This window comes from Rhipicephalus microplus, chromosome X, assembly GCF_043290135.1.
Source record: "Rhipicephalus microplus isolate Deutch F79 chromosome X, USDA_Rmic, whole genome shotgun sequence".
In the NCBI taxonomy this organism is placed as follows: domain Eukaryota; kingdom Metazoa; phylum Arthropoda; class Arachnida; order Ixodida; family Ixodidae; genus Rhipicephalus; species Rhipicephalus microplus.
The window spans coordinates 73,860,570-73,887,359 of NC_134710.1; the positions used below are offsets into that span (position 1 = coordinate 73,860,570).

At 43.9% G+C, this 26,790-nt stretch overlaps 1 protein-coding gene across 6 annotated transcripts in view; it reads left to right on the forward strand.

Moving 5' to 3' along the window:
- Positions 1–26,790, forward strand: part of LOC119175942 (uncharacterized) — a 217,852-nt gene that overhangs the window by 92,413 nt on the left and 98,649 nt on the right. For all 6 annotated transcript variants that reach the window (XR_012886828.1, XR_012886832.1, XR_012886829.1 and 3 more), the window contains 2 exons: positions 4,165–4,217; positions 16,727–16,775. Coding sequence is in view for 1 of the 6 variants with exons in the window: in XM_037426995.2 (XP_037282892.2) it covers positions 4,165–4,217; positions 16,727–16,775 (102 nt within the window). In the remaining 5 variants the exon portion in view is untranslated. The remainder of the gene's footprint in view (positions 1–4,164; positions 4,218–16,726; positions 16,776–26,790) is intronic.

Consider the following 26,790-nt stretch of genomic DNA (forward strand, 5'->3'; position numbering starts at 1 on the left):
TTATTTTTCAACTATTGACCTTCGGTCAGGGTACTGGCAGATAGCCGTCGACGAGATAGACAGCGAGAAGACCGCATTCATCACTCCTGATGGTCTTTATCAGTTTAAGGTGATGCCCTTTGGACTCTGCAATGCACCAGCCACATTTGAAAGAATGATGGACTCATTGCTCCAAGGGTTGAAATGGTCCACCTGCTTGTGTTACCTTGACAATGTTATTGTCTTTTCGCCCACATTCGACTCGCATATTGATCGTTTGTCAGCTATTCTGGACGTTTTTCGTCGAGCCGGACTCCAGCTTAACGCCTCCAAGTGCCGCTTCGCTCGTCGTCAAATTTCCGTGCTCGGTCACCTTGTCGATGCCCAAGGCGTGCGTCCAGACCCAGAAAAAATTCGCGCAGTCACGAACTTTCCCGTTCCGAAGACCACAAAGGATGTCTGCAGTTTTGTGGGGTTGTGCTCATATTTCAGACGCTTTGTTAAGGACTTTGCGACCATTGCACACACACTCACAGACCTCTTGAAGAAAGACGCCTCGTTTACCTGGGGCCATGACCAAGCGTCATTGTTTTCGCAACTTACGACACTGCTTACAACGCCACCAATCTTGACTCACTTCGATCTATTAGCCCCAACCGAGGTTCACACGGACGCCAGTGGACACGGCATAGGAGCTGTGCTATTGCAGCAACAACGCGGACACGACCGTGTTATAGCCTACGCAAGTCGACTGCTATCTCCAGCCGAGCGCAACTATTCCATCACGAAGCGCGAGTGCCTCACCCTTGTATGGGCAGTCGCCAAGTTTCGCCCGTACCTGTACGGGCGCTCATTTTGTGTTGTCACGGATCATCACGCGCTCTGCTGGCTAGTCTCCCTGAAGGACCCCACGGGACGTCTCGCTCGCTGGGCTATACGCCTTCAAGAGTACACGTTCTCTGTAATGTACAAAACAGGGCGATTACATCAGGATGCGGATTGTTTATCCTGCTACCCTGTTGACGAAGCAACCGATACTGACGCTATCACGGACGTTTTTTCCGTGTCGCAGCTGTTAAACATTGGCGAAGAGCAACGTCGGGATGCTTCTTTACGAGCCATCATTGACAAACTGGAGTCAACGCTTCGCGACCCGTCCCTACGAATGTTTTTGGTGAAAGACGAAATCCTATATCGCCGTAATCTTGATTCCTTCGGATCAGACTTACTTCCTGTCATCCCAGCGCACCTGCGTTCCACTGTCCTGCATCAACTTCATGACGCTCCCATGACGGGCCATTTGGGAGTTTCTCGCAGATACGATCGGGTACGACGTCGGTTTTTTTGGCCTGGGCTTGCCCGCTCTGTTCGACGCTATGTCGCCGCTTGTGAGCCCTGTCAGCGTCGCAAAACGCCGTCTGCCCTCCCAGCCGGCTACCTTCAGCCGATCGACGTTCCCAACGAGCCTTTCTTTCGAGTTGGTCTCGACCTGTTGGGCCCTTTTCCACTCTCCACAGCCGGAAATAAATGGATTGCTGTTGCCACGAACTACGCGATGCGGTACGCAATCACACGAGCACTCCCGACGAGTTGCGCAACCGATGTGACGGACTTTCTGGTATATGATATTATTTTAGTACACGGAGCTCCACGCCGACTTCTCACTGACCGGGGCCACACTTTCCTGTCAGCTGTCGTTGATGAAATCCTGCGCTCTTGCTCTGCCAAGCACAAGTTTGCCACTTCGTACCATCCGCAAACGAACGGTCTCACGGAGCACCTCAACCGCACCATAACCGACATGCTTTCTAAATACGTAGCGGCCGACCACCAGGACTGGGACGTTCATTTGCCATTTGTGACGTTCGCATATAATTCGTCACGTCACGACACTGCCGGCTATTCGCCCTTCTATCTACTATATGGCCGGGATCCAACTCTAATCTTAGACACTTTACTACCTGCGGCCACTGAATATGCTGGGGAAGCCATTGCTCACGCCGACCACGCGCGCCAAGTCGCCCGTAACCGTCTACAGGCTTCACAGGGGCGCCAACAACAGCTCTACAATTCTCACCATAGGGACGTGCACTTTTCTCCGGGTTTTCTCGTGCTCCTCTGGTCACCTACTCGGCGTGTGGGGCTCTCTGAAAAACTGTTGTCGCCATACACTGGATCATTCCGCATCGTTCGCCAAGTGACAGACGTCACGTACGAGATTGTTCCAACCGATAACAAAGTCATCGTCAGCTCCGAGCGACACCGTTCACGTGGCTCGGCTAAAGCCCTATTACCCCCCTTCGACATCATCTGCGTAAATTTAGCACCGGGACGGTGCTTCTACCGCCGGGAGTTATGATACAAAACAGCCGCTAAACACGGCTGCATGAAAGAGGAGGACGAAGTGAGTTTTCGTTGGATGCTGGTCTGGCGCCATCTTGCTCGTCGAGTTCTGTGCGCTGTAAATAGATCATTAAACAAGTTACTCGTAACAATATCATACTCACTGGAAATACATTGCCCATCCATACATCATATCGTAACAGCGTTTGTTGCTGGTATAGGAGGTTATAGCAGCACAGAGCCTGCCAGCACGATCAAGTCTGTGGGGGCAAATGTTCTAACGCACCGGCGCAGTCTTAAATTAGGTATGCTGGTGAGGTGCCGTGTGCATATCCTGGCAGGTGGGTGCGGTAACATGTGCATCTCTGTGCAGGTGGGTCCTTAAAGCAACACTAAAAAACTATTTTTCGCGTATTAGTGAAGTGCAATTTCACAATCCTGAAAACGCCACTCTTTCGACGAAAAAAAAAAAAAAAATTGCGGGTGGTGATGTTACCTTGAGATTCCCGCATCAAACACCATGACGTAAGAAATGTTGAAGGTGTTTACTGGGTCCTATGTAGCTTAAAATCAATAAAAATGAAGTACATGGTCATTTGTGGGTGCCATAGACTTTAGCATACGAAGTTTCAGAAAATTTCATCGAGCCAATGCCACTAACAACACCAGAAATACATTTTGAAATTTCTGATGTCGTGTAAAGATTTTGGCACCAAATTAGAAATGAATTTGAGCTTTGATTTTTTCTGCTTATAATAAACTTACGATAGTGAAACATAATATGGTGTTAGAGTTCTCAGAGTGCAGTTTGTCAATATAAACTAAATCACTGTTCTTTTTTAGTGTCCCTTTAATCGTTTGCAGGTGTTTGCAAGGGGGGGGGGGGAATTTCCCGGCAGGTGGGTGAGGTAACATGTGCAGTTCCATGCGGGTGGATCCTTAACCTTAAATGGCTTGACTGAGAGGGGGAAGCTCTGGCAGGCGGGAGGCCACATTTACTTCCCGGCAGGTGGGTGAGGTGCTGTGTGCAACTCCATACAGGCGGGTGAGGTGATGTGTGCAGCTCCATTCAGGCAGGCCCTTAACGGGTTTCACGTGTTTGTGAAGAGGAGGAGCTCTGGTGCAACAATGCGCATAAGAGGGTGTGACTGGAAGTGTGTCAGCCTCATGTCGTGGTCTATGTGTTGAGTATTTGAAAGCTGACAGAGCATGTGTAGCTTGCTTTTCTTTCCAGAAGTGTTTGTACAATTATGACAATAGAATTAGTGCCTGCCATGCTTTTTTTTTATTTTCAAAAGTCTGCCCTTAGGCATAATAACTTTTTATTGAAAAATACACATGCAAATTTGCTTCGTGTATAAAGTCGAGTAATGAGCAGTGGTGAGGTCAACGAATCCAGTTGTCAAATTCGGGTGGTCGGCCAGGCCTGAGGCCTATCACTCGTAGGTGACGATAATGGCTTAATTGTAGACTTGTGCAAGTCCATAACTAGTGTTCATCAGTTACATTGTGGATTGGGGCATCGTAAAATGAGCACGATGTACCATACAGACGTGGTACTTTTGCACCCAAAGAATAGTCACGGATAAAGTAAGTGCAACTCCATCCCAAAGCCTCTGAAGCGTAACCTCCTCATGGCGGGTTCAACCACCAGGGAGGTCTGATCCACACGGAAGTATAGAATCTCGTGTGGTACGACGAGGGCTTCCTTTTTCCCAGAGCATCTGTCTCGAAAATGCCCCATTTCTCAATGCTTGTGGCTACCATACATTGGCAGGCACAAAATGCAGTCGTGTGCCTTTTTTTTCTATTTTTTTGTAATGTGCTTTATTTGTGTTTCAGCGCCGCCAGCAGCAAGAGAAGCAGCAGTTGAGCAAGGCATACAAGTCAGAAAGGCAAGTGCCTTGGCCACGTCAACCCTTTAACTGGCAAAATATGAATCAGCAACAAAATAATTATTTCTGTGTTTTCAATCGATTTTCTCTCATTCAAAAGTGTTCCTAGAAAAGTTTAAGACGCTTTCAAACGCAAATGAGGAAAATGTGCAACTGCAACAATTTCTTTCATCTGCCAAATGAAGGTGCAGAAAGTCAGTCAACTGATACTGTTGATCCCAGCTTGATCAGATCTTATGTTTGGCGAAAACTGTTCAAAACAGTTTTTTCCACTTTTTAGGCACACCAGTTCATAGTTCATGTGCTCAAGAAGCCGTTTCTAAGTAATGACCGGAAGTAAGCTGGTAGGGAATGTGTTACTTCAGAAGCTCGTGTATCTTTTAAATTTACTTTTCAGAAATTTATATGTCTGCAATGTGTTTCTTTTCCGATGTTCTTATTTTTTTACACTGTTGGGATGCCTCTCTCCTTTAGAAACATCTGCATCATGTGCTCTATAGGTCACAGGAGCTTTTCTTGGCTTATTTTGGAGAAATGCCGGTGAATGCCTCTGAGGGTCTTCAGAGTCTATTACAGAAACTGATTAAATCCATCAAAACATCTGCAATCCTAGTTTACTTGTATTATTTGGCCAAAATATTTGAAAATAGTCTTCATCGAAATTTCATCACCCGAGAAGTGGAACTAGCGCAATGCCTGTTTCCCTGTCTCCGCTGTAGATGAGCACTGCATTCATGCCTTAAAAAAAAAAAAAAAAAAAGCAAGAGTGCTTGCTTGCCACCCTTTATAATGTACATGTTGCAGATTCTCTAAATATGCTGCATCAAAGTTCACAGAAATTCGGTAGATGGCAGCAAATCAGGTACAACAACAAGCATGTCATTTTTCCATGGTGTCCACATAGTGAACAAGCAGCAACACATACTTTTCATTTCGTGCTTCTATGGCGCCAATGAGAAATGTGCAACGAAACAGCCGGATCACTCAACGTACAGTGGACTCTTAAATGAAACTCGAAGGGGCAAGAAAATTTGTTTCATTTATGAGAAGTTCTATTAAATGAAGCCCACATAATTTATGAATATATGACTTTATTTCAAAAGCTCCAAGCTTTCCCGTTCACATGGTACGTGACAGGCAGCATATGCACACCTTTGAAGCAGCGGCGGGGTTCTTTTTATTTTTCCATAAATACTAACTTTTTACTGCTGTCCATATTGGCACCTCCTAGCACTGTAATATGATTTATGCTTCGCCTTTCTCCTGCACAGATTTTCTTCTTGTAGGCGAGACTCTTAACAAGGAGTGCCTTGTAAAACAACTATTTTATCAATGGTAAAGGGGCTTAGTGACACTTTTGCGACAGTCTTACTTAGCATCGGAACACATGAAGTAATGATTGGAGAGACGAATGCAACAACAATGATGTAAATTGGTGCACGGAAAGGGAAGTTATGAGTCCTCAAAGTTCAAAACTTGAACAGTCAATGACGAGAAATGTTCCTTTTCACGTTTAATTTGCCTACTGACATCTAAGACCGCTTGCAATCACAGCGTGCATCTCATTAAGACATACCAAAATGTCACCTCATGGTGGCCTTCACACGGTACCTCGCTACCGCTTTTTGACAGCGTCGTTAGCATGGTTACGACGAATCACTTGTGTCGGATAGCAGACGCTCTCACGGTGACACTGTGTAGGATACATACCTTTTAAATTGAGACACTTCTCTGCTTGCATGCAAGGTGCATTCTTCAATAACAGCAGTGTCAACCACATATCCCACTTTTGGCTCGCTAAAAACGTGGCATGCGTTTCCACCTTTACTTGCTGGCATACCAGAGCTGGATTTGCAGCCTAAGTGTCGTGTTCGTTTTTTTTAAATACATCATTTAGAAACAGAAATGATTTCTCTCTGAGAAAGTATAAAAAGGACTATTACTCCTTTTAGCATTCACTTGTATGGCCTAGTTATCACCACATTAATATTGCATGATACTTTCCATGTCAAGCCAGTCAAAAACGAATAGCCTTTGTCATCACATCACATCACTTCCCATAATAAAAATAGCCAATATGTGTCGCTGTAGTCCGAAAGCAAGGTAGTTTGTCCTGTGAAATAAAATTACAACATTTTCAATTTCGCCATTTCTACTTGCACAACGATATTGGCGCAATGCACAGGACCGGAAGAACCAATGAAAAAGACATGCTCAAATTGTGTTACAGGGCCCCCTTAAAACAGCTCTTTTTCTTGTAAGCTTCCAAAATTTCTTGTAGCCTCCCGTGTGGCCAGTGGCAACATACATCTTTTTTTTTTTGCAGACTCACTTTCTCCGGAAACTGTCTCAAAGACAAGACCATGCCACTTTTTAAAACGTCTCAGCAAGCTGTCGCTCACCCTAAAATCTTGGTGTTTATCTGAGAAGCAACTCGTAGGCCTTGTCTTCTAAAAAATGGTACTAATCAAGAAGTTCGCACTGTGCACACACTTGAACCAGAGGAAAAGCACATCTTTAATTTTTTTTTATATGCAGTCGTTCTCATCCTCAATCTTGCTTGCTTGCTTGCCCCTTTACATGTGGCTCGTACCCACTACATGGAATTGGCCAATAAACTAGCACTTAATAAGAGAAAATAATTAAAATTGAGATCAAAGAAAACAAGCTAATTGGTCATCAAAGGAATATATAAATATAGGACTATAATATGAAATAGTTCTATCAGATTAGTGAGAAAGTCAAGAAGTAAATTTTAATTAGGATTGACTTGTAAATGAATTTTTATTATGTGTCTAAGAAATTCACAGACCGCAATGCAGACATTCTTGTTGCTGTGACCCAGAGAATTCCCAAAGGAAAGAATATTTTCATACTTAAGAGTGATTCCTAATTTTCGGAATAAAATTTCTAAATTTTTTTCTTATGGCTAGTAAACGGCGACAAGTAAATGAGAAATCATTAATGTTTTCAGGCTCTTGACAGTAAAAGCGTAAAGGAGATGGCACCTGACCAGACCTCTATAAGTAAACATTAAGAGGAGGAGTCTGGAATTGAGATTTTGTGAAGGACACTTTTAAATTCTGAGTGGTTACTATTTATTATTTTAAGAAAAATAAAGATGACCATATTCTTAAACTACCAGGTAATCGTATTTTTATGGAATCTTGAAGTAACGTATTTTGCGAAATCTGCATTCAGTAATAAAAACAGTACCAGGTACAATGGACCTTACAGGACTATGTAAGGACTGTGTAAATCGAGCGCGCCCTCTCTTTAGGTGCCTTGTTCCTCCAGCTTGCTCGAGTGTTGATAACATGGCCACCGTGGTTTTGCCGCCAGGCCTTTTTGTCTTGCGTGAGCCATGCAGCTGTTTTCCCTGCATGGAGAGGCGTGGCGTTGGTTCCCCAGACAACATTCCTCCCCCTTACGTCATGTTAGCTCACGTCACAGTGCTCCGTCGATCCTGGTTGGCCACCCGTGAGCCCCCTCTTCCGGTACCTTGCCTTTCCCCGGTGCTCGCTCGCCGCTGGGTAGATTCACACAGGCCTGCATGAGAGGTAGACGCACTGCTTTAGCAAGCGGCTTCTCGTACACGTGCTTGGCAGCTGGCCTTTGTGTGATAGCCCTAGCACCTGCTCGCAAGCGTACACTCGGTCGGTCTTGCGGAGTTACCTGCCTGCCCGCAAGTCCGTGATTGTCACACTGTGCTATATTCTGGGTAAATAAACCTGTGTTTATTGACGACCTGTCTCAAGTGCCATCTCAGCACTGTGTCGGAGACTTGACGAACCCAGCTGTTGCTTCTTTGTGCGTGACTGCAGTGACGGCTCTCACGTTCCTTCCCGGTCACTTCGTAGGGTAAGCTGTTAGCAAATCTATCTCTAAAGGACCACTACACAAGTGGATTAGCCAGGTCTTATAATAATATGCAACGATGACATGGCACCCAATACAATCGCACTGTACGCAAGTTTTATGAGATAAATGAAGTAAATGCATTCTAAATTTAAGACTCGGAGGCATTCACTGAAGCCAGAAGTCTACATGTGGAGAGTGAATCAGTAACTACAACTACTGCCGAATCTTTTACTGAAGGTTTTTAGAGAACTAAAATAATTGCAAGGAGCTCTGCTTTAAATATGTGGTATAATCTAGGAGATGCTCTTAGAATGACCAAGATAAAGCTTCTGAGAAAATGCCTACACCCACTTTCTTTTCTCGCACGGATGCATCAGTGCAATTACATTAACAATTCCCAGTTGAAATTGGTGGTCTTCTAAGAACTTTATTATGTATTATAAGGTAGAAGTTTGGAATTAGAAGGAAACATGTCATCAAATTCAATTTTTGTTCTTGCAACTGAGTCATCATTTGGAACTATGCTACGTATGTTAACATATTAAAGTTCTATTTGGTCTTGCACAAAGTTTGAGGCCTATATATCCGAGTTCGAAGCTTGTAAAAAAGTCACAGCTTTGCTTCAAAGGCGAAGCAATGAACGTGATAGCAACAATTTGAAAGGTCACGCGCAGTATGGGAAGCAGATCGAAACGTGCCTTGCGTTTCTTGTGCACAAATTATGCACGAAACGTACTCGCAGGTACGGATGCACGCGAATAAGCATCGCATTCGTAACTTCACTGAGTCTGAAAAGCGCGCGCGCTTTTTGCAAACGGAGACTGCAATGATTGCAGTGACCTTTGTGAGCCTGGTAACTACAGCAGAATCGTTCCACTTAAAGCACGAAACCAGCCAAGGTGTACGATCCTACCCTCCTTGCCACCGCGAGATAAGGGCGCGTGAGGGAGTGTCGCTCCCCTTGTCTAAGCCGGGCAAAGTACGCGTAGGAAATTAGAATGGGCGCCGCTGCGTGATGTGGCGACGTGAGCTCATTGCACCACCTTTCTGGTAATGCCGAAAACACAGCAGTGGTATGTGGCAGATATAAATAGCTTGTTATTTAAACGGTGAAGAACGTTCTCTGGGGTGGCTCAGTGGTTAACGCCTCGCTTTCACAACGCAGAGGTCCCACGTTCGATTCCGCGCTAGAGTGCTTTTTGTTAATTTTTTTCTTTTTTGTGTTTTGATATATATAGATACGTATACACATACGGTGCATGACATCGACGCCGGCACCGGCGGCAATATGCAGCCGAGAGTGTCCATATAATTGCTATCGCAATAAAAAATGTTCTTTTGACAGAAATGAATATAAACTGTAATTGTCTCAGTGAAAATGCATAAGTTCATTCAAATGTTTTGACTGTGAGAGTGCGGAATCTGCAAGGTAGAGTTCAGATTCAGGCTTTTTTATTATAAAATGTTATTAAGGAGAGAGATGCAGGTTTCTTAGCATAACACACTGTTCTGTCTGTGGTGAAGTTCTCGAGCTTGACAGCTTCATCGTCCCTTTGTTCTTGAGTATCCATGACCGCGTGGACTGAGGTATGTTCAACTACTACGTAATTTCTGTTTTCAGTATGTGTTGCAGTCAGATTCCTAGATTCCTGGACAAATTTTACTTTCATTCCTTGTGAAGTGTATTCTGCTGCTCATTTGTTGTTTCCATCTGAATTTTGTGATGAGCCGTCAATTGTTGTGCAGCCCACCCGATGATGTGCAACCGCAGCATTGGCCTGGCTAGTTTCGTTGCTTGTTTTATAGTTGCTAGACAGGCATAGCCATTTCCAATGTTCATGGATTTTGCCCGTTTATTTTCATCTAAATGATGTAACCAAGAAGAATGTTCTGATTTCTGGAAACATTTTATAATTAAATATGTAAAAATGAATCAAGTATACCAGCAATAGGATGGAAAGGTGGGCTATTTGGTAATTCATGATTGTTCAGCGAACTGGTAGCGCGGGGGTAAACACAGACACAAAGCAAAGAGGAGGCACACAGCACGAGCGCTCGTGCTGTGTGCCTCCTCTTTGCTTTGTATTTATTAAATTATATACGATGGACCGTGCTCGGCGAACAAGATGGCGACAGTGCATCAACAACCAGCAACCGACATTGTCTTTCTCTTTCATGCAGCAAGGCTGTGGCGGCTGTTGTGTATCATAACCCCCCGGTGTTAGAAGCACCGTCTCGGTGCTGGTGCTTGAGCTACTCGGATACGTTAGAAGGAGGGTGATAAGGCTTGAGTCCAGCTATGTGCACGATGTCGCTCGAAGCTGACGATGGTGAAGTTGGATCGCCTGGAACGATCTCTTATGTAACGTCAGTGACCTTGCGAACGACGCGGTATGGTCCAGTATAGCATGACAGCAGTTTTTCAGAAAGACCTGCATGCCGAGTGTGGGACCAGAAAAAGACAAGGAAACCCAGTGAAAAGTGCACATTTCAATGATGGGAATCGTAGAGCTGTCTTTTGTGCTCCTATGAGGCCTGCAGACAGCTGCGGGCGAGTTGGCGTGTGTGGCCGGCTCGTGCCATGGCTTCGCCAGCATACTCAGTGACCGAGGGCAGCAAGGTGTCAAAGGGTAGGGCGGGTTCTCAACCGTATAGAAGATAGAATGGCGAATAGCCGCCAGTGTTGTTGTGTAACGAATTATATGCGAACATCACATATGGCAAATGAACGTCCCAGTCCTGGTGGTCGGCCGCTATGTATTTAGAAAGCATGTCGGTTATGGTGCGGTTGAGGCGCTCCATAAGACCGTTCGTTTGTGGATGGTACGAAGTAGTAAACTTGTGCTTGGCAGAGCAGGAGCGCAGAATTTCATCAATGACAGCTGATAGGAAGGTCCGGCCCCTGTAAGTGAGAAGTTGGTGTGGAGCTTCATGTACTAAAATAATATATACCAGATAGTCCACCACATCGGTTGCGCAACTCGTCGGAAGTGCTCGTGTGAGAGTGTACCGTGTCGCATAGTCAGTGGCGACAGCAATTTATTTGTTACCTGAGCTGGAGATCGGGAATGGGCCAAGAAGGTTGAGGCCAACTCGAAAGAAAGATTCAGTGGGAATGTCGATCGGCTGAAGGAATCCAGCTGGTAGGGAGGATGGCTTTTTGAGCCGCTGGCAGGGCTCACAAGCGGCGACGTAGTGTCGAACAAAACGGGCTAGACCAGGCCAAAAGAAACGACGACGTACACGGCCGTATGTGCGAGAGACGCCCAAGTGGCCCGCCAAAGGAGCGTCATGAAGTTGGTTGAGGACAGTCGCACGAAGATGTGCTCGTATGACGGGGAGTAAGTCATGGCCATATGGATCGAGGTTATGGCGATAAAGGATCCTGTCTTTGAATAGGAACATTTGTAGAGATGCGTCGTGAGGCATTAATTCAAGCTTTTCAATGATGGCTCGCAGAGAAGCATCCCAGCGTTGTTCGTGGCCAAGGTTGAGTAGCTGCGTCACAGACAGAAGGTCTGAAAAGGTGTCAGTATGGGCAGCTTCTTCCACAGGGTAGTGTGATAAACAATCCGGATCTTGATGCCACCGCCCTGTTTTGTACGTTACGGTGAACGTGTATTCTTGCAAACGTAGAGACCAACGAGCGAGGCGTCCTGTGGGATCCTTGAGTGAGGCCAGCCAGTAGAGCGCATGGTGATCGGTGACTACTCGGAATGGACGCCCGTATAAGTATGGGCGAAACTTGGTGACTGCCCACACAAGAGCGAGACAATCACGCTCCGTGTTTGAATAGTTGCGCTCTGCGGTAGATAGCAGTCGGCTTGCATATGCTATAACACGGTCATGTCCGCGTTAATGTTGCAATAGCATTGCTCCTATGCCATGCCCACTAGCGTCAGTGCGAACCTCGGTTGAAGCTGATGGATTGAAATTAGCTAAAATCGGCGGTGTTGTAAGGAGGGTTGTGAGCTGGGAAAAAGATGAGGCTTGATCAGCGCCCCAGAAAAACGGAGCGTCCTTCTTCAGGAAGTTTGTGAGTGGGCGTGCAATGATTGCGAAGTCCTTAATAAAGCGTCGAAAATAGAAGCACAAGCCCACAAAACTGCGAACGTCCTTTGTTGACTTTGGAACAGGAAAGTCCATGATGGCGCGAATTTTCTCGGTATCCGGGCGGACTCCTGCGGCATTGACAAGGTGGCCAAGTACGGTTATTTCACGACGAGCAAAGTGGTATTTTGGAGAGTTCAATTGAAGTTCAGCTCGACGAAAAACTTAAAGAATCGCCGATAAACGATCGAGATGGGAGTCGAATGTGGGCAAGAAAACGATAACGTTGTCTAAATAACATAAGCATGTTCACCATTTAAACCCTTGGAGCAATGAGTCCATCATTCTTTCGAATGTGGCCGGCACATTACACAGACCGAAGGGCATAACTTTGAAGTGATAAAGACCGTCAGGAGTGACGAATGCAGTCTTCTCACAATTCATCTCGTCTACAGCGATCTGCCAATAGCCAGATCGAAGGTCGATAGTGGAAAAATACGTAGCACCGTAAAGGCAGTCTAAGGCAATGTCGATTCTAAGCAACGGGTAAACATCTTTCTTCGTAATGTTGTTGAGATGCCGATAATCTATGCAAAAGTGTCATGTTACATCCTTCTTTCTGATCAGGACGACAGGAGAAGCCCAGGGGCTACACGAGGCCTTGATTATGTCTTTTGCAAGCATCTTTTCGACTTCCTGTTGTATGACTGTACACTCGGACGCGGAAACACGGTATGGACGTCGGTGAATGGGACTCGCGTGACTAGTATTGATGCGACGAGTAACAACACTCGTTCAGCTTAAGGCCGTGCTGGTGAAGTCGAAAATGTCACTATAGGACTGCAGGACGTGACGGAGGGCTTCCGCTTGATCAGGAGCGAGGTCTGATGGTACTATGCGGTCAACGTCGAAGCTCGATGAACGTGATAAAGTTGGGTCATGGTCTGAGGTGCAGCAATCATCCACTCTGAAGGGCTCGACTGTATGGTCTTGTAGGGCAGTAATTTCAGCCAGGGGGATACCTTGGGAAGAATTTGGGCAGTGAGGGCAAAATTGACTATAGGAAGGCATGTGCGGTTTTCAACAATTGTCAAAATGGTGTGCGGAACAGCGACGCCATGGGTAAGCATTACGGCATGAATCGGTGCCACCATGTAATAGCCGTCAGGTACAGGTAATGTAGAGAAGAGGTCGATGTGTGTAACACAGTCAGGTGGAAGGCGTACGAAATCAATGCAGCAAAGACGGCTTTGGGGTGGGTTGGTCGTATCGGAAAGGAGAGGCATCTCAAGGTCAAAACAGCCGGCTGAACAATCTATAAAGGCCGAGTGAGCGGTTAGAAAATCCATACCCAGAATTAGATAATGAGGCCACTTTTCTGTTACGGTGAAAAGAAGAGCAGTGCTTCTATAGGCAATAGTCACACGGGCAGAGCACAGGCCAATAGTGGCGGCAGTTTCCCCGTCGGCGATTCGAATGGCTCGGTTCAAGGTGGATGTGACAACTTTCTTTAGGCGGCGACGAAGGGCAGCACTTATTAGGGACACATGCGCGCCGGTATCGATCAACGCGCGCACAGGTACGTTGTCTAAAGTAACGTTCAACATATTTCGGGGGGTCGGTAATGTCGTACGAGGATTTCTTGCAGAGGTCGTCGTCAATGCAGCTCCACCTCCAGAAGCTGCACTGCCTAGTTTTTCGGTCGGGGGCGCTGCGAATAGGTCGGAGAGGCAGGACGGCGTTGTGCGGGCGAACGAAATCGACGGCGGGCAGGGGATGATGAGCGGGTGTAGCGAGGTCTCGCCAGAGGTGCAGCAGAATCAGAGGATGTGGTCGGCATAGGCTAATCAAAATCAAATGCTGAGGAAGACTGGTGAACAGAAGTCCCCTGGGTAAGAGGCCCATAGTGTGCCGGCGAAGCCCAGTCATTGCGGCAGTGGCAAGCAATATGGCCGACGCGTCGGCAGTTGAAGCATATAGGCTTGTCATCTAGTGTACGCCATTCGGACAAATTGCTCTGTCGAGAGTAGTTGGAACTATAACGAGGAGCGGAGAGACGGCGATAAAAAGGCTCGGCAGAGTAGGGTATAGGCTGACGTTCGATAATTCTTGATGAACGACGGCTTGTATCAGTGAGATCGTGGTCGGTGAAGGATCAGGCGTTGGAACTGGAGTGACTACTGGTTGAGCTGCCTCGACCTCGCGACGAATGATGCGGGTGAGTTTGTCACATCGGGGAACTTGGTGGACGGCGCCATCGCAAGTGGAAGTAGCAGCTGTGTTCAGCAGGCGCGTGATGTTGTGGGTGACGCGGCGGGCTTTAGCCTGTTCTAGACAGCGCATTCTGTCAGGATCATGTCGACGCTCGTGACATTATTAAAAACCAGCAGGTTGAAGGCATCGTCAGCAATCCCTTAGAAATCATGATTAACTTTTTCGTCTTCCAACATGCGCTGGTCGACCTTGCTACAAAGCGCCAAGACGTCAAGAATGTATGAGACGTACGATTTAGTAGACGTCTGGGCGCGAGTGGTGAGAGTCTTCTTGGCAGCGAGCTGGCGACCAGATGAATCGCCTAAAACATCACGGATCTTTGTTTTGAAGAGATCCCAGCTTGTGATTTCGACTTCATTGGTTTCGAACCATGTCCGCGGCGTGCCGTCAAGGTGGACTATAACATTGGCGAGCATGAGCGTGCCATCCCAGCGATGCGTAGGACTTACACGCTCGTACAGGTGCAGCCAGGAGTCAACGTCGATGGTACCGTCTGTGGAGAAACTGTCAGCATTCCGCAGGGGTGGCAGGGTGACGTAGGTTGTCGACTCGGCTGGAGAGGCCAGTGGTGATGAGGCACTGGCAGTTGAAGTCGAAGAGTTCCCGGCGTTGCGACCGCAGCGCGTCTCCATCCAGGTTCCGGAGTCGTCCACCTCCACCAATAATGTTACGAGTAACTTATTTATTAAATTATATACGATCGACCGTGCTCGGCGAACAAGATGGCGACAGTTCATCAACAACCAGCAACCGACGTCGTCTTTCTCTTTCATGCAGCAAGGCTGTGGCGGCTGTTGTATATCAATATAATAGGAAGCCACTGTACAGTTTTCTCATAGTGCTCTGCACCGCCACAGGGAATTTTAGGATTGCTTGAAAAAGATCTCTTATGAGTACTAGTGTGATCGAAGGTGTATGACATTTATGCGACCCTGAAAAACAATAACAGAAATGTAAGGAGTATTTATTATTTGCCATTTTTTTGTCATTGCTGCTTTACGAACCTCACAGATTTCGAGGTCGTTGGTTGGCAGGTCCATATCAGCATTTGCAGCTCCTGTCAAATTGTTTGGCAGGTTGTTTGCACTATGGGGTGGCTTAACACACTCGTTTTATTGAAATAGCAGTGCTCATGTGTACTGTGCAATGGTTAAATAATGTGTAATTGTGTGTGTGTGTGTGTATATATATATATATATTTTTTTTTTTCATGCTTTTTTTTTGTAAGAGCAAACCTCCAAACTTTGGATCTCGTGTTAAAAGATAGAGCTTCTTTCGGTAGCCTGCTGCAAATATGGATTTTCGTGCCCTAAAAGCAACATTTTGTTGCTCCAAAAATTACTTCACATCCTATTTCAGTTGTTGTACCCCTGCTGATGCTTAGTGGTTGGGTTCAATGCTATAATATATGTATTTTTTTTTCACTGGACCTTCCTTCTTTATGCAATTTTTTTTAGTGTACATATACAGTGGATATCACTGATCTTCTGGCTGCTTTTACATCAGTCCAATCTATGCTCAAAAAGAAGTAGTGTGAGTACTCAAGGTAGTCAAACAAGTCTTCGAGGATGAATTAGCAAATATGTGGAAAATGGAAAAGAATGTCAAGAAGTAAAACCAGCAGTAACTGTTTTAACAGATCACTATTCCTAAAAGTAGTAGAAATATAAGTCTCTGCCTTTATAGTGAAGTCAGACAGCTTGCGAAAGACTGTGGAAAGTAAAATAGGAGATGTATAGAGCAATAGCTAACTAACACTAGCACAGACCTAGCAACAGCACCAATCTTGGGAACATTCCTGCATGTTGCGAACTTGAAAAGAGATAAAGGCTGGAGACCTAAAATATATATTTTTTTATTGCTAGTGCAATAAAGCTATTCATAATGTTTTGCAAACATCACGAATAAAAAATTTCAACGTGGGATGCCTTTTTTACACCCTCAATGTTTGACATGAACTTGAAAGTCCTTGATCTCTTTAAATATGTGTTACAGTAAAAAAAAAATTGTATTGTCATAAAGCACACATTCATTTTTCTGAAAGCACACATTAATTTTTCTAAGGTAAACAGTGCACACTGTATGTTTTGCAATCGCTTCTGTGGATGACTGATCCAAACACCAGTTTTTACTGCTCTGAAAAACATTATGCCTGTTTTGGAAGCTGCTTCGAAATCGCATATGCCAGTGATTATTAGGCATATGTCACACACAAAAAAAAAAGCTTCATTACAATTTTGTGCTGCCCCATCTTCATAAGTGAGTGTTGTCTGTGCCTTCGCCTAATTTTTCTTTTTAATTTTTGTCATGTACTGGTCTAACAGTTCCAGCAGTTCAGAAGATGAGGAGAAGGAGACAGAGGAGGATGAAGATGTGAGTTTTTGCAATCGAAGTTCAGTTTACTTTCAGAAGAAATTGGAGAGATAGATACAGGTAATTTTATGTTATGTGGGCTACCACCACATCGCAGATGTTGCTGCTTTCACAGGTTGTTCATTTTGAGAAATTGTGGCCATTGTTGCTTACAACACATACATTAGTGTTCATCCTATAAATCGGCGGAAAAAACACAAAATGCTGTCTTTCCGAATTGGAGCGTTTCCTTGCAGTATAAGTGTACCACTTTTCCTGTAAAGGCAGAGTCCTCAAGACAAAACAACAAAAAAGAAAAGCAGCTGCATGGCATTGCTGTAATGAGTGTGAACCGAAGCTCCTGGGCCCTGCCGCGGTGATCTAGTGGTTAATGTACTCGGCGGCTGACCCGCAGGTAGCGGGATCGAATCCCGGCTGCGGCGGCTGCATTTTCAATCAAGGCGAAAATGCTGTAGGCACGTGTGCTCAGATTTGGGTGCACTTTAAAGAACTCCAGGTGGTGGAAATTTTCGGAGCCCTCCACTGCAGCGTATCTCATAATCATATGGTGGTTTTGAGATGTTAAACCCTACATATCAATCAATCAAGCGAAGCTACTGGGCCTGTTCTACCAACATGGTTTGTTATCAAAACCTTGCGTGTTTGCTAGAGTGGTGTGACACCGATGCCCTGAACCAAACCACTTGTTATCTACACAGTCTGGTGAATGCGCTACATCGCTAACCACAAAAACAGAAAAGCTGCTGTGTAAATTCACATGCAAGGCAACATATTGAATTACGGCACCTCCATTGATGGTGGCTTTATTTCTTTTTTTATGACATCATGTATCACATTAAAACCAAAAAGCTGGTTTACTGTGTCCCAAATTCAGTCACCACCAATGCATTGACTTGACAAAAATATTCTAAGTTGGCTTTTTAACAGAACAGCCACAACATTTTACTGAGCTGACCACAGCATGGTTGGTAACTGCTGGCAGGTCAGAAAAATATTGCTTGGCTACATAAAGCTTGTTGAAAACTTTTTGCAGCAATTCTCTTGCAAACTTATTTGTGGTTAATGCACCTGTTTCTAAGTTTCGATTGCTTTTGAGGGGAATGTACCTAATTTTTAACAGAATCTCCAATAGCTTTTTTCGAATTTACATACTAAAGAATGAACTCACAATATCATGTTTTATTTTATCACCCATTCAAATCTAAAATCATCTGCAAGATACCAGTGGTCAGTGATATGCATTTCCTGAACAATCATGATCGCTTCCATCATACTGAATATATGGTTACTATGGTTACTTATTCCTGTAGCTTGACTTGTGGCCATAACAATAATTCGAAATAGGGTGTCGAGTCTCGACACATGGCATGCTCGGCGTTGAATACATAGCTGCGTATTGCATTTGAAAAATGCAATAGTCTGCTGTACAAGTGATTTCTGCATGCTACATACCAATTGTGTTCTCTCCCTTTCTGTTCCTCCAAAGGCAAGAACAGCAATGCAATAAATCATTTTCCTACAACCACTGCAGGAAAAAAATGGCGCTCTGCATCTGTGGCCACACTGTGTTGCACCAAGCAAGACTTAAAAAATGTACTCATGAAAACCTTGTGCAAATGGCCACTGGCATTATCAGACGTTTCAATGTATTGTGTTGGATATCTTTGCAGTTCCAATGAAACTTATTTATATGAAAATGGTGGATAAACATTCATTATTATGAAAAAGAAATAGGTTGTGTTTCATGGATGTTAGGTTATGGAGTCGAAAACACTTTGTTACATAGAGAATTTTGCTATATTGAAGTTTGTTACATCAATATTTGAGGTATATCGCCACCTTTTTGAAAATCTCTTATGAGATTTCGATACTAAACTGATGGCTTTCTGTTTGTTTTTAAAAAGGGCTGTTTAAAAAGATACTTAAAAAACTTTTGGCAACAAAAGTGTAAGTAATTAATCACAATGTAGTTATGGGAAATACTCAAAATATACCCATCAAGCTAATGGTGACAACTGCAGATCCTCAGATATAAACGAAAAATTGCTTAGCAGCAATGTAGTTGTACATTCAGGCTGTGCAGTGAACTAGAAGCTTTGCATTGTCATCATTAAGCATAGTACGGGCAGAAAATCCAAAATTGTATGATTTCAGTTCATTTTATTTCAGTAGAAATCTTATAACATCAAAAGTTATTTGTTTAAGAAGCCTGGAAAGTTCTATTGAAAAATATTGGATCATTCAAAAGTTACCTTTCTTTATGCAAGAAAAAACAACTAAACTAAAAAAGAAGTTTTTAGAAAAACAAGTTTTTCAAATGTGTTATATACATCATTGGAATGTTGTGAGATGCTAAAAGCCACCAGGCTCATAGCTTGGACATTTCTCAGCTGTCAAAATTCATCAAAACAATTTAAACTGATATTTCTCATGTATGGACCGTTCGGCCACTATGTGCCCTAATCATGTCACGGGAATCACCGTTTTGGCATCACGAAGAGCGCCAAAAGAACGAGAAATGCCTAGAGAGAATAACACGCTCGATTGTGTATCTTCAGGAGCTGTTTTAGAATAGGGAATGGAACCATGTACATGAGAGCAGTCAAGACACCGCAAATGCTGCTCTAAAAATCTTAAAGCTGCAGAAAAGAAGGTGAATTGATGTATTTTATGCCTAGATTCTCTGCTTAGATTAAGATAGGGCAAGCAGTGGCACACTCCAACTATTGCGCAGCGGCGGCGCACTGCTCTAGTTGCCAGTCTACAGCTGATGCAAGACATGCTTAAAAAAACGCCTAGGAGCTGCTAAACCACCGAACGAAGAACTTGCAACAGCTGAGAAATGTCCAAGCTATGAGCCTAGTGGTTTTTAGCATCTCACTACCTTCCAGTGGATGTATATAACACATTTAGAAAACTTATTGTTTTTCTTAAAACTTCCTTTTTATTTTAGTTGTTTTTTCTTGTGTAAAAAGTCATAACTTTTGAACGATCCAATATTTTTCAATGACACTTTCCATGCTTCTTTTATGAAGTGATAATCTATGCAAAAAACAAGAATAATTGAAAATAACTCGTAACTTTTGATGGTTTGAGGTTTGGACTTAAATGCGACCAACTGAAATTATACAATTTGGGTTTTCTGCCTATACTATACTTAATATTGACAACGCAAAGATTCCAGCTCATTGCACAGCCTGAATGTACAACTACATTGCTGCTAGCCCTGCCGTGGTGGTCTAGTAACTAAGGTCTAGTGGCTAAGGTCTAGTGGCTAAGCTGCTGACCCGCAGGTCGTCGGATCGAATCTCAGCTGCGGAGGCTGCATTTCCGATAGAGGCAAAAATGCTGTAGGTTCGGGTGCTCAAATTTGGGCGCACGTTAAAGAACCCCAGGGGGTCAAAATTTCCGGACTCTCCACTACGGTGTCTTTCATTATCATAATGTGGTCTTGCGACGTTAAACCCGGCATATCAATCAACTACATTGCTGCTAAGCAATTTTCTCTTTGTATCAGAGATGAGCTTGCGCAGCGCTGTCGTGGTATTTTTTCTTCAATTATTCAATTATGCACAGTTGCAATTGCATTGCAATCGTGCAAATATGGCACAGAACTACTGATCACAACCAAGTTTGGGGTGCACCTATTATGTGCAAAATTTTTAAAAAATCTCATATCTTACGACCAAAATGGAGATGCACCTATTATGTTAGTAAATATGGCAGTTTTCATGAACTCTGCACTTATTCATTACATATTAAAAGTGATCCACCAAGGGTGTACTGAACAGGTTTAAAATTTCTAGAGACATTTTTTTGGAGCCACACACTTTAAATCCCAGTTACTAAGTTTGGTGTGCCTGAAACCGACTGAAAGCTCTGGGAACAGGACAAAACATACACATGGAGGTTTTTTCACAAATACATCTAGAACAAAGAGAAGGCTGTGTATGCAGACCTCTGTTTAAACGATATGTTTTGACCAAATGTGCCTGTGCGAAAACCCAAAATGTGAATAAATGCTTCAATAAGATAATTTCGCACCATGTCTGTAAAGATGTCCATGTAGACCCATGGACTGTTTTGATTGTACTGTAGGATGGACGTATGTTTTGACCAAATGTGCCTGTGCGAAAACCCAAAATGTGAATATATGCTTCAATAAGATAATTTCGCACCATGTCTGTAAAGATGTCCATGTAGACCCATGGACTGTTTTGATTGTACTGTAGGATGGAAATTGAAAATGTCAGCTCAGTAATGGAAATAGGGACGTGCTGGATATCTTGATCAAGGCAGACTGATGTCACGATCCTGGCTACTACAGAACAGTAGCTTACCTCTGCGAGTACTTGGCAGCAGTGCATCAATGTCGTGAGGTCCATCGGATCGACAGCAGCGCAATGCGTGGTGGGGGGAGGGCGTAGGATTAAAATTCAAAATAGTTTGATGGGATAGAAACGTGTCCCTTCAACTTTCAACAACAACAACAAAAAAAAACCTGTTTTCCCGAACCAGTTAACGCAATAGTAGCGTGTCTTAATGTTATTTATTTACAAACACAGCTGTCTTAGTTTTCAAGACGTAGCAGGTGTAAATACAAATGTTCAGCATTTCGAAAAAATACAATTTAACAAAACACTTGTTTACACAACTCTTTTTTTTTTTTTCAAACGCTCAACACAGAGTCTCATTGCAGATACCGATCAAGCTCATTCCAAAAATGCACATTCTGCAGAAAAGCAAAAACAAAGAAAATAAAACAAACAATTCTGAATTGATCTAATGGGTACAATATTTAGAGAATCAATTCACCGGGGAAGGTGTGCAGAAGATGCAACGAAGGATATGGGTGCTAGTACACTCAAACCAGTGTGAACTCTCTTATTTATGCCTGATGATGAGTCTGACACGATTGCAAGTGCGCCGATGTTCGAGAGGGGCTTAGGAATAAAACATGCACATACGAAGTAGACAGGAAATGCTGGCCATAGCGACGAAATATAAGCAGTACTGCTTTTCTTTTTAACAGATTTCAACATACTTATGTCATGTTTGCGATGAGGTGGCCAAACAAACAATGCATATTCGTATCTGGCCAAAGTCTTATGCACTGTCAGTCAGCATTCTTTTGTCGAGTAGTTTAACCAGTGTTGAAGACACCAATGTTTTCAAAGAGCTTATTGCAGATTGTTTCGATGTGTGTGTGTCATTTTAAGTTTGCTGTGAAAGATACACCAATGTATACAAACTACATCACACCTATTAGACTTACACCATCATTACTAAATATAAAAGGAAGAGGCTGTTTCGTATTTGAAAAGGTTGTGAATACAGTCTTTTTTAAGTCTGCCATATTTTCCTCTTGTTACAAAACGGCGATTTAAAAAAACACTATTCCGCACATCCTGATTTTGAGTATTAGAGATGGTTCTACAGATAATCGTCTGCATAAATTTGAAGTTTAGCTTGAGTATCACTGATAACTTTCTTCCCTCATTTATATAAATAATAGACAAAAGCACACCAAGCACCTAGCTTTGAACATCAACCTGTTTGTCGCCTACAAAAGAGCTGCGATCTACCGCGGCGCTTCGTGGGCTCGACAGCTGTGCTACAGCACAGAGCAGTAACCCGCTTACTTTTGCCATGCAGGTTAGTAAACCATACGCTCTGTTCTCAAAGAAATCAAGCAACTACTTTTTGCTACAGCTGCCGAGCCCACGGGGCTGCTTTTTAGTTGTTGTTGAGTGTGCTGACGTCATTCGTTCCTTGCTCATGTTATCGGGCGACGTCGAGTCAAATCGAAGTCCTAACACAACCGCTATACTTGACGAATTGCATAAAATATCAGCTGGTCAGTCCAAACTAATTTCAGAAGTAAGTGACCTGAAAGACCAACTTCTAACCACGAATCAAACTATCGTGCAGTTGAGTCAGCGGATAAATGATGTTGAAAAACATTGTCAGAGCCTTATTTTGCTTCGCATAGAAATAGACAACATAAAGTCCAACACTGCCCAGACAGCTGGCCAAGTATTCGAACACGAGACACGTCTTGACGATGCCGAAAATCGATCCCGGCGAAACAACTTGGTATTTTATGGCCTGCCCGAGCCTAGTAATTCAGAAAGTTACACCCAAACCAAAGAATTGGTCATACAGCACTGTCGTGACCACCTTGGCCTTAAAATAAATCCAAAAGAAATTGAAAGGGTTCATCGCCTAGGCCGTCACCCTATCGAGCGCAGTCGCCCCATAATCGTTAAGTTTAGCTTCTACAAAACGAAAGAAGCTGCTCTTTCTAATGCTCGAAAATTAAAAGGGACTAATTACAGTATCACACAGGACTTCTCCCGCTCGGCCAGAAACGCTCGTAAGCATTTGGTTGCGTTTGCCAAAACTAAATCTGATCGCTTTCAACTGTCTTACAAAACACTTTCTATTGGCTCAAAAAATATATTTATGACGAAATCTCGCAATCTGTCAGAGAATTCAAATAGCAATCAACGGGCTGTAAAAGAAAAAAAAACCCATCATAGCAAAGTTCCTCGGGCGAACCTTACATTGTCTGTAATATTTACTAATATTCGCAGCTTCTTGCCGAAACGTCAGCTTGTATCAAATGTTGTGTTATCATCTACCAGCAATGGGCTCATATTAACTGAAACGTGGCTACATAGCAACATCAGTGACGATGAAGTTCTAGCTGACCTGCCTAACTTCCATATTTATCGCAAAGATCGCACAGATGGACGTGGGGGTGGGGTCCTTGTGGCAGTGAATCAGCAGCTATCATCTTCAGTATTACACATCGATTCGGACATTGAAATATTATGGATCATCTGCCGCGCGGTACCGCGAACCGTACTTTTAGGCGTTTGCTATAGGCCGCCCCAAAGTAACCCCGATTTCTTGTGCAAACTGAATAGCATTCTAAACACTCTTACAAGAGTGCATCCAAACGCTGACATCATTCTCTTCGGAGATTTCAATTATCCTCGCATTGACTGGCTTAACTACACAACTTTTAGCCCAGAAGCAACTAACTTTGTTGATGTGTGTCTGAACTTCAACCTCTCGCAGTTGATAACTGAACCAACGTGTGTCGCACAGAGCTCGTCAAACACCCTAGATTTGACACTAACAAACAACCCCGACTCTATGACATCCATAACACACTTAAGGGAAATAAGAGACCACAAGGTTGTTCATGCAACCTTTAAATTTGCCCCGCTAGTATGTGAAACTTACAAAAAAACAACTCGACTTTATGATAAGGCCAATTATGAAGTTATCAACAGCGAGCTAACCCGCTTTTTCCCGGTATTTGAGACGCAATTTAGTAATCATCCAGTGCAAGAAAACTGGTTGCTTTTCAAGAGCAAAGTGCTAGAGCTAATTGAGAAGTATATTCCGGTATGTAGTTTCCGTGCTAACAAAAACAAACCATGGTTCAACAAATCACTGAAGCGACTAGAAAATAAGAAAAAAAAAAAAGATATTTCCGAGCTGCTAAACAGAGCAACAACCCACTTCTGTGGGATAAGTACTACTCAGCGGAAACCGAATACCTCACGGCAATACAAAACGCTAAGTACAAGTTTTTTCACAATGACCTTTCTTGTATGCTAACACAAAATCCTAAGCAATTTTGGCGGGTGATTAACCCAGAACAAAAACACACGATAACACTAGCTAATGAAAACAATGATGTTATAAGTAACGCAGAATGTGCGGACGTATTTAACACCGCCTTCGCAAGTGTATTTACTAATGACCATGCCATGCCTCCGATTGCACTAAGATCTCGGTGTATTACCAGCGAACTACCAATGCCTGACATTGTATTTTCCATTGATGGCATAATATCTTGCATAGAATGTCTCAAGTTAACATCATGAGCTGGTTTTGACGAAATTCGAAGTTTTTACTTAATACTAAGAACATTTCGGCTGCTTTCTTGTGTCTTTTGTTTTCTCAATCCCTTTCAACAGGTCACTTGCCCGATGACTGGAAAGTGGGAAAGGTCGTTCCCATCCATAAATCTGGCAGTAAGCAGTCACCATTGAATTATCGTCCAATCTCGTTAACAAGTATACCATGCAAAATCATCGAACATGTCATTTATTCACAAATCATGACCTTTCTAGACTTAAATGATTTTTTTAATCCTTCACAGCACGGTTTTCGCAAAGGTCTATCCTGTGAAACTCAGCTAGCTAACTTCCTTCATGATTTACAGTCGCCGACCGATTTTCCGGACTCCAAAAATTCGGACTTGTTGGATATTCCGGACTTCATAAATGCACCGTCAGGGATCCCATAGAGCTAATGCATTGTTTCAACCGATTTTTCGGGCGAATTTGCCCCTGAAAGTTCGATTTTTCGGACTAAATCGCTCGTTTTGTGCCACGCTAGGGTGGCTAAAATGAGGAGGTGTGAAAAGCGGCCGCTGAAACCGGTCCTCAAAGCGCGCCGATGCCGCTTGGAGCGCTGCACGCAGAGGCGCGGGTACCCTTGCGCAGGCGACATACGAATGAGCGCGCGCTGCTCTCCGCAGAAATCTCTCTCACGCAGTTAGACGCAGGCCCGTAGCCGAGGGGGGGGGGGGGGGAAGGGGCTAGGGGCTCATTCTCCCCTAATTTTTAACAAGTGCCCCCCCCCCCGAAAAAAATTTCTGGCTACGGGCCTGCTCTCACGCTATATGGCGGCCGCCTATTTTCGGTGATAACCTTTTTTTATTGAGCTAATATACGACAATACCTGGAGTTTAAGCCACGTCATGCCTTACGTGGCTTAAGTATCTCTATATTTTCTCGCCTCTGAAAACAATTCTCGAGAAGGCATATGAGCGAAACCCGACACCAACTTTTGTGGATTTCGTAATATTGCGGTTACTCACGGCAGAACTTCAGGGGTGTTACGAGACGTTGCGATTACTGGAAGGCTTCATATTACATAGAGCATGTTAAATTCCTTCATCCACGAGCAGAAACGTCGGTACAAGAGCCTCGTTTTGCTGTTCCGCCGCGAACGCATAATCTTGTGCGAGTCGCAGCTTAAATTCTCACTTGGCATTCAATTATCGGTTCCCGAACGTAGAAGTTTTAGCAGCCTACAATTGCTCATTAACTTAGACGAATAAAGCTATAACAGCGCTAAAACTTGCGTATGCCGCGAAGCCTGTGGCTCGAGAATTGTCCTCAGCAGCAGAAATAGAGGAGACACTTTTTTAACAAAAACATAACTTTATTTTCATGCATGCCAAGGTATTCATGCTCTGCCACTAGAGTACACATGGCTCAACTCTCTGCCCTTTGTTTTCGTCTTCTGTTTGGTTCATGCCTTTAAAAAAAAGTGGACACGAGTGAGGCAATAAAATCGCACCAAACTTTTGGTCAAGAGAGCACCATGCTTTGGGCAGCCAATTTGTTGTGTATCGCCAATCCCCTACAGCATCTCTATGGCTGACTTGGCGTGAAGACGTGCTGAGCTCAAGAAAAGAGTGATTTTGTCCTCAAGGTTCAGGATGAGGGTATAAAGGAAATTTGACGGATACAAAAGTCCGCCGAGATCCAACAGCTTGCTTGCCTGGGCTGGGAGATTTCCTGGCACATTTTCTCTCGAGACAAGACAGGCGTTCTTGCACTCATCACAATTATTGCTAAGTATACGCCTTCTCGCTACGTAACCTGCGACATATTATACAAGGCGGGAGTCACTTCGCTCAGCAGTGTACGGTGCATGGTCTATCGACACTTCTACAGCACCAGATGGACGTCTTTCGTTGTCTTCTTCGCCATCTTCCGTTTCATGCATCATTTCTTCTACGGACATAAGAGACTTCACCACTCCGTCAGCCACGTTGCCGTCCTTGGGACTCTTCACCACGCTACAGAAGCTTAGGCATCTATAAATAAAGAATGCATAACTTACCCACAACAGCAGTCAAATGTAGTGAGATATGTAACATGTTTATACGACAGGCAACATTACGTGTGAAAATTGATAT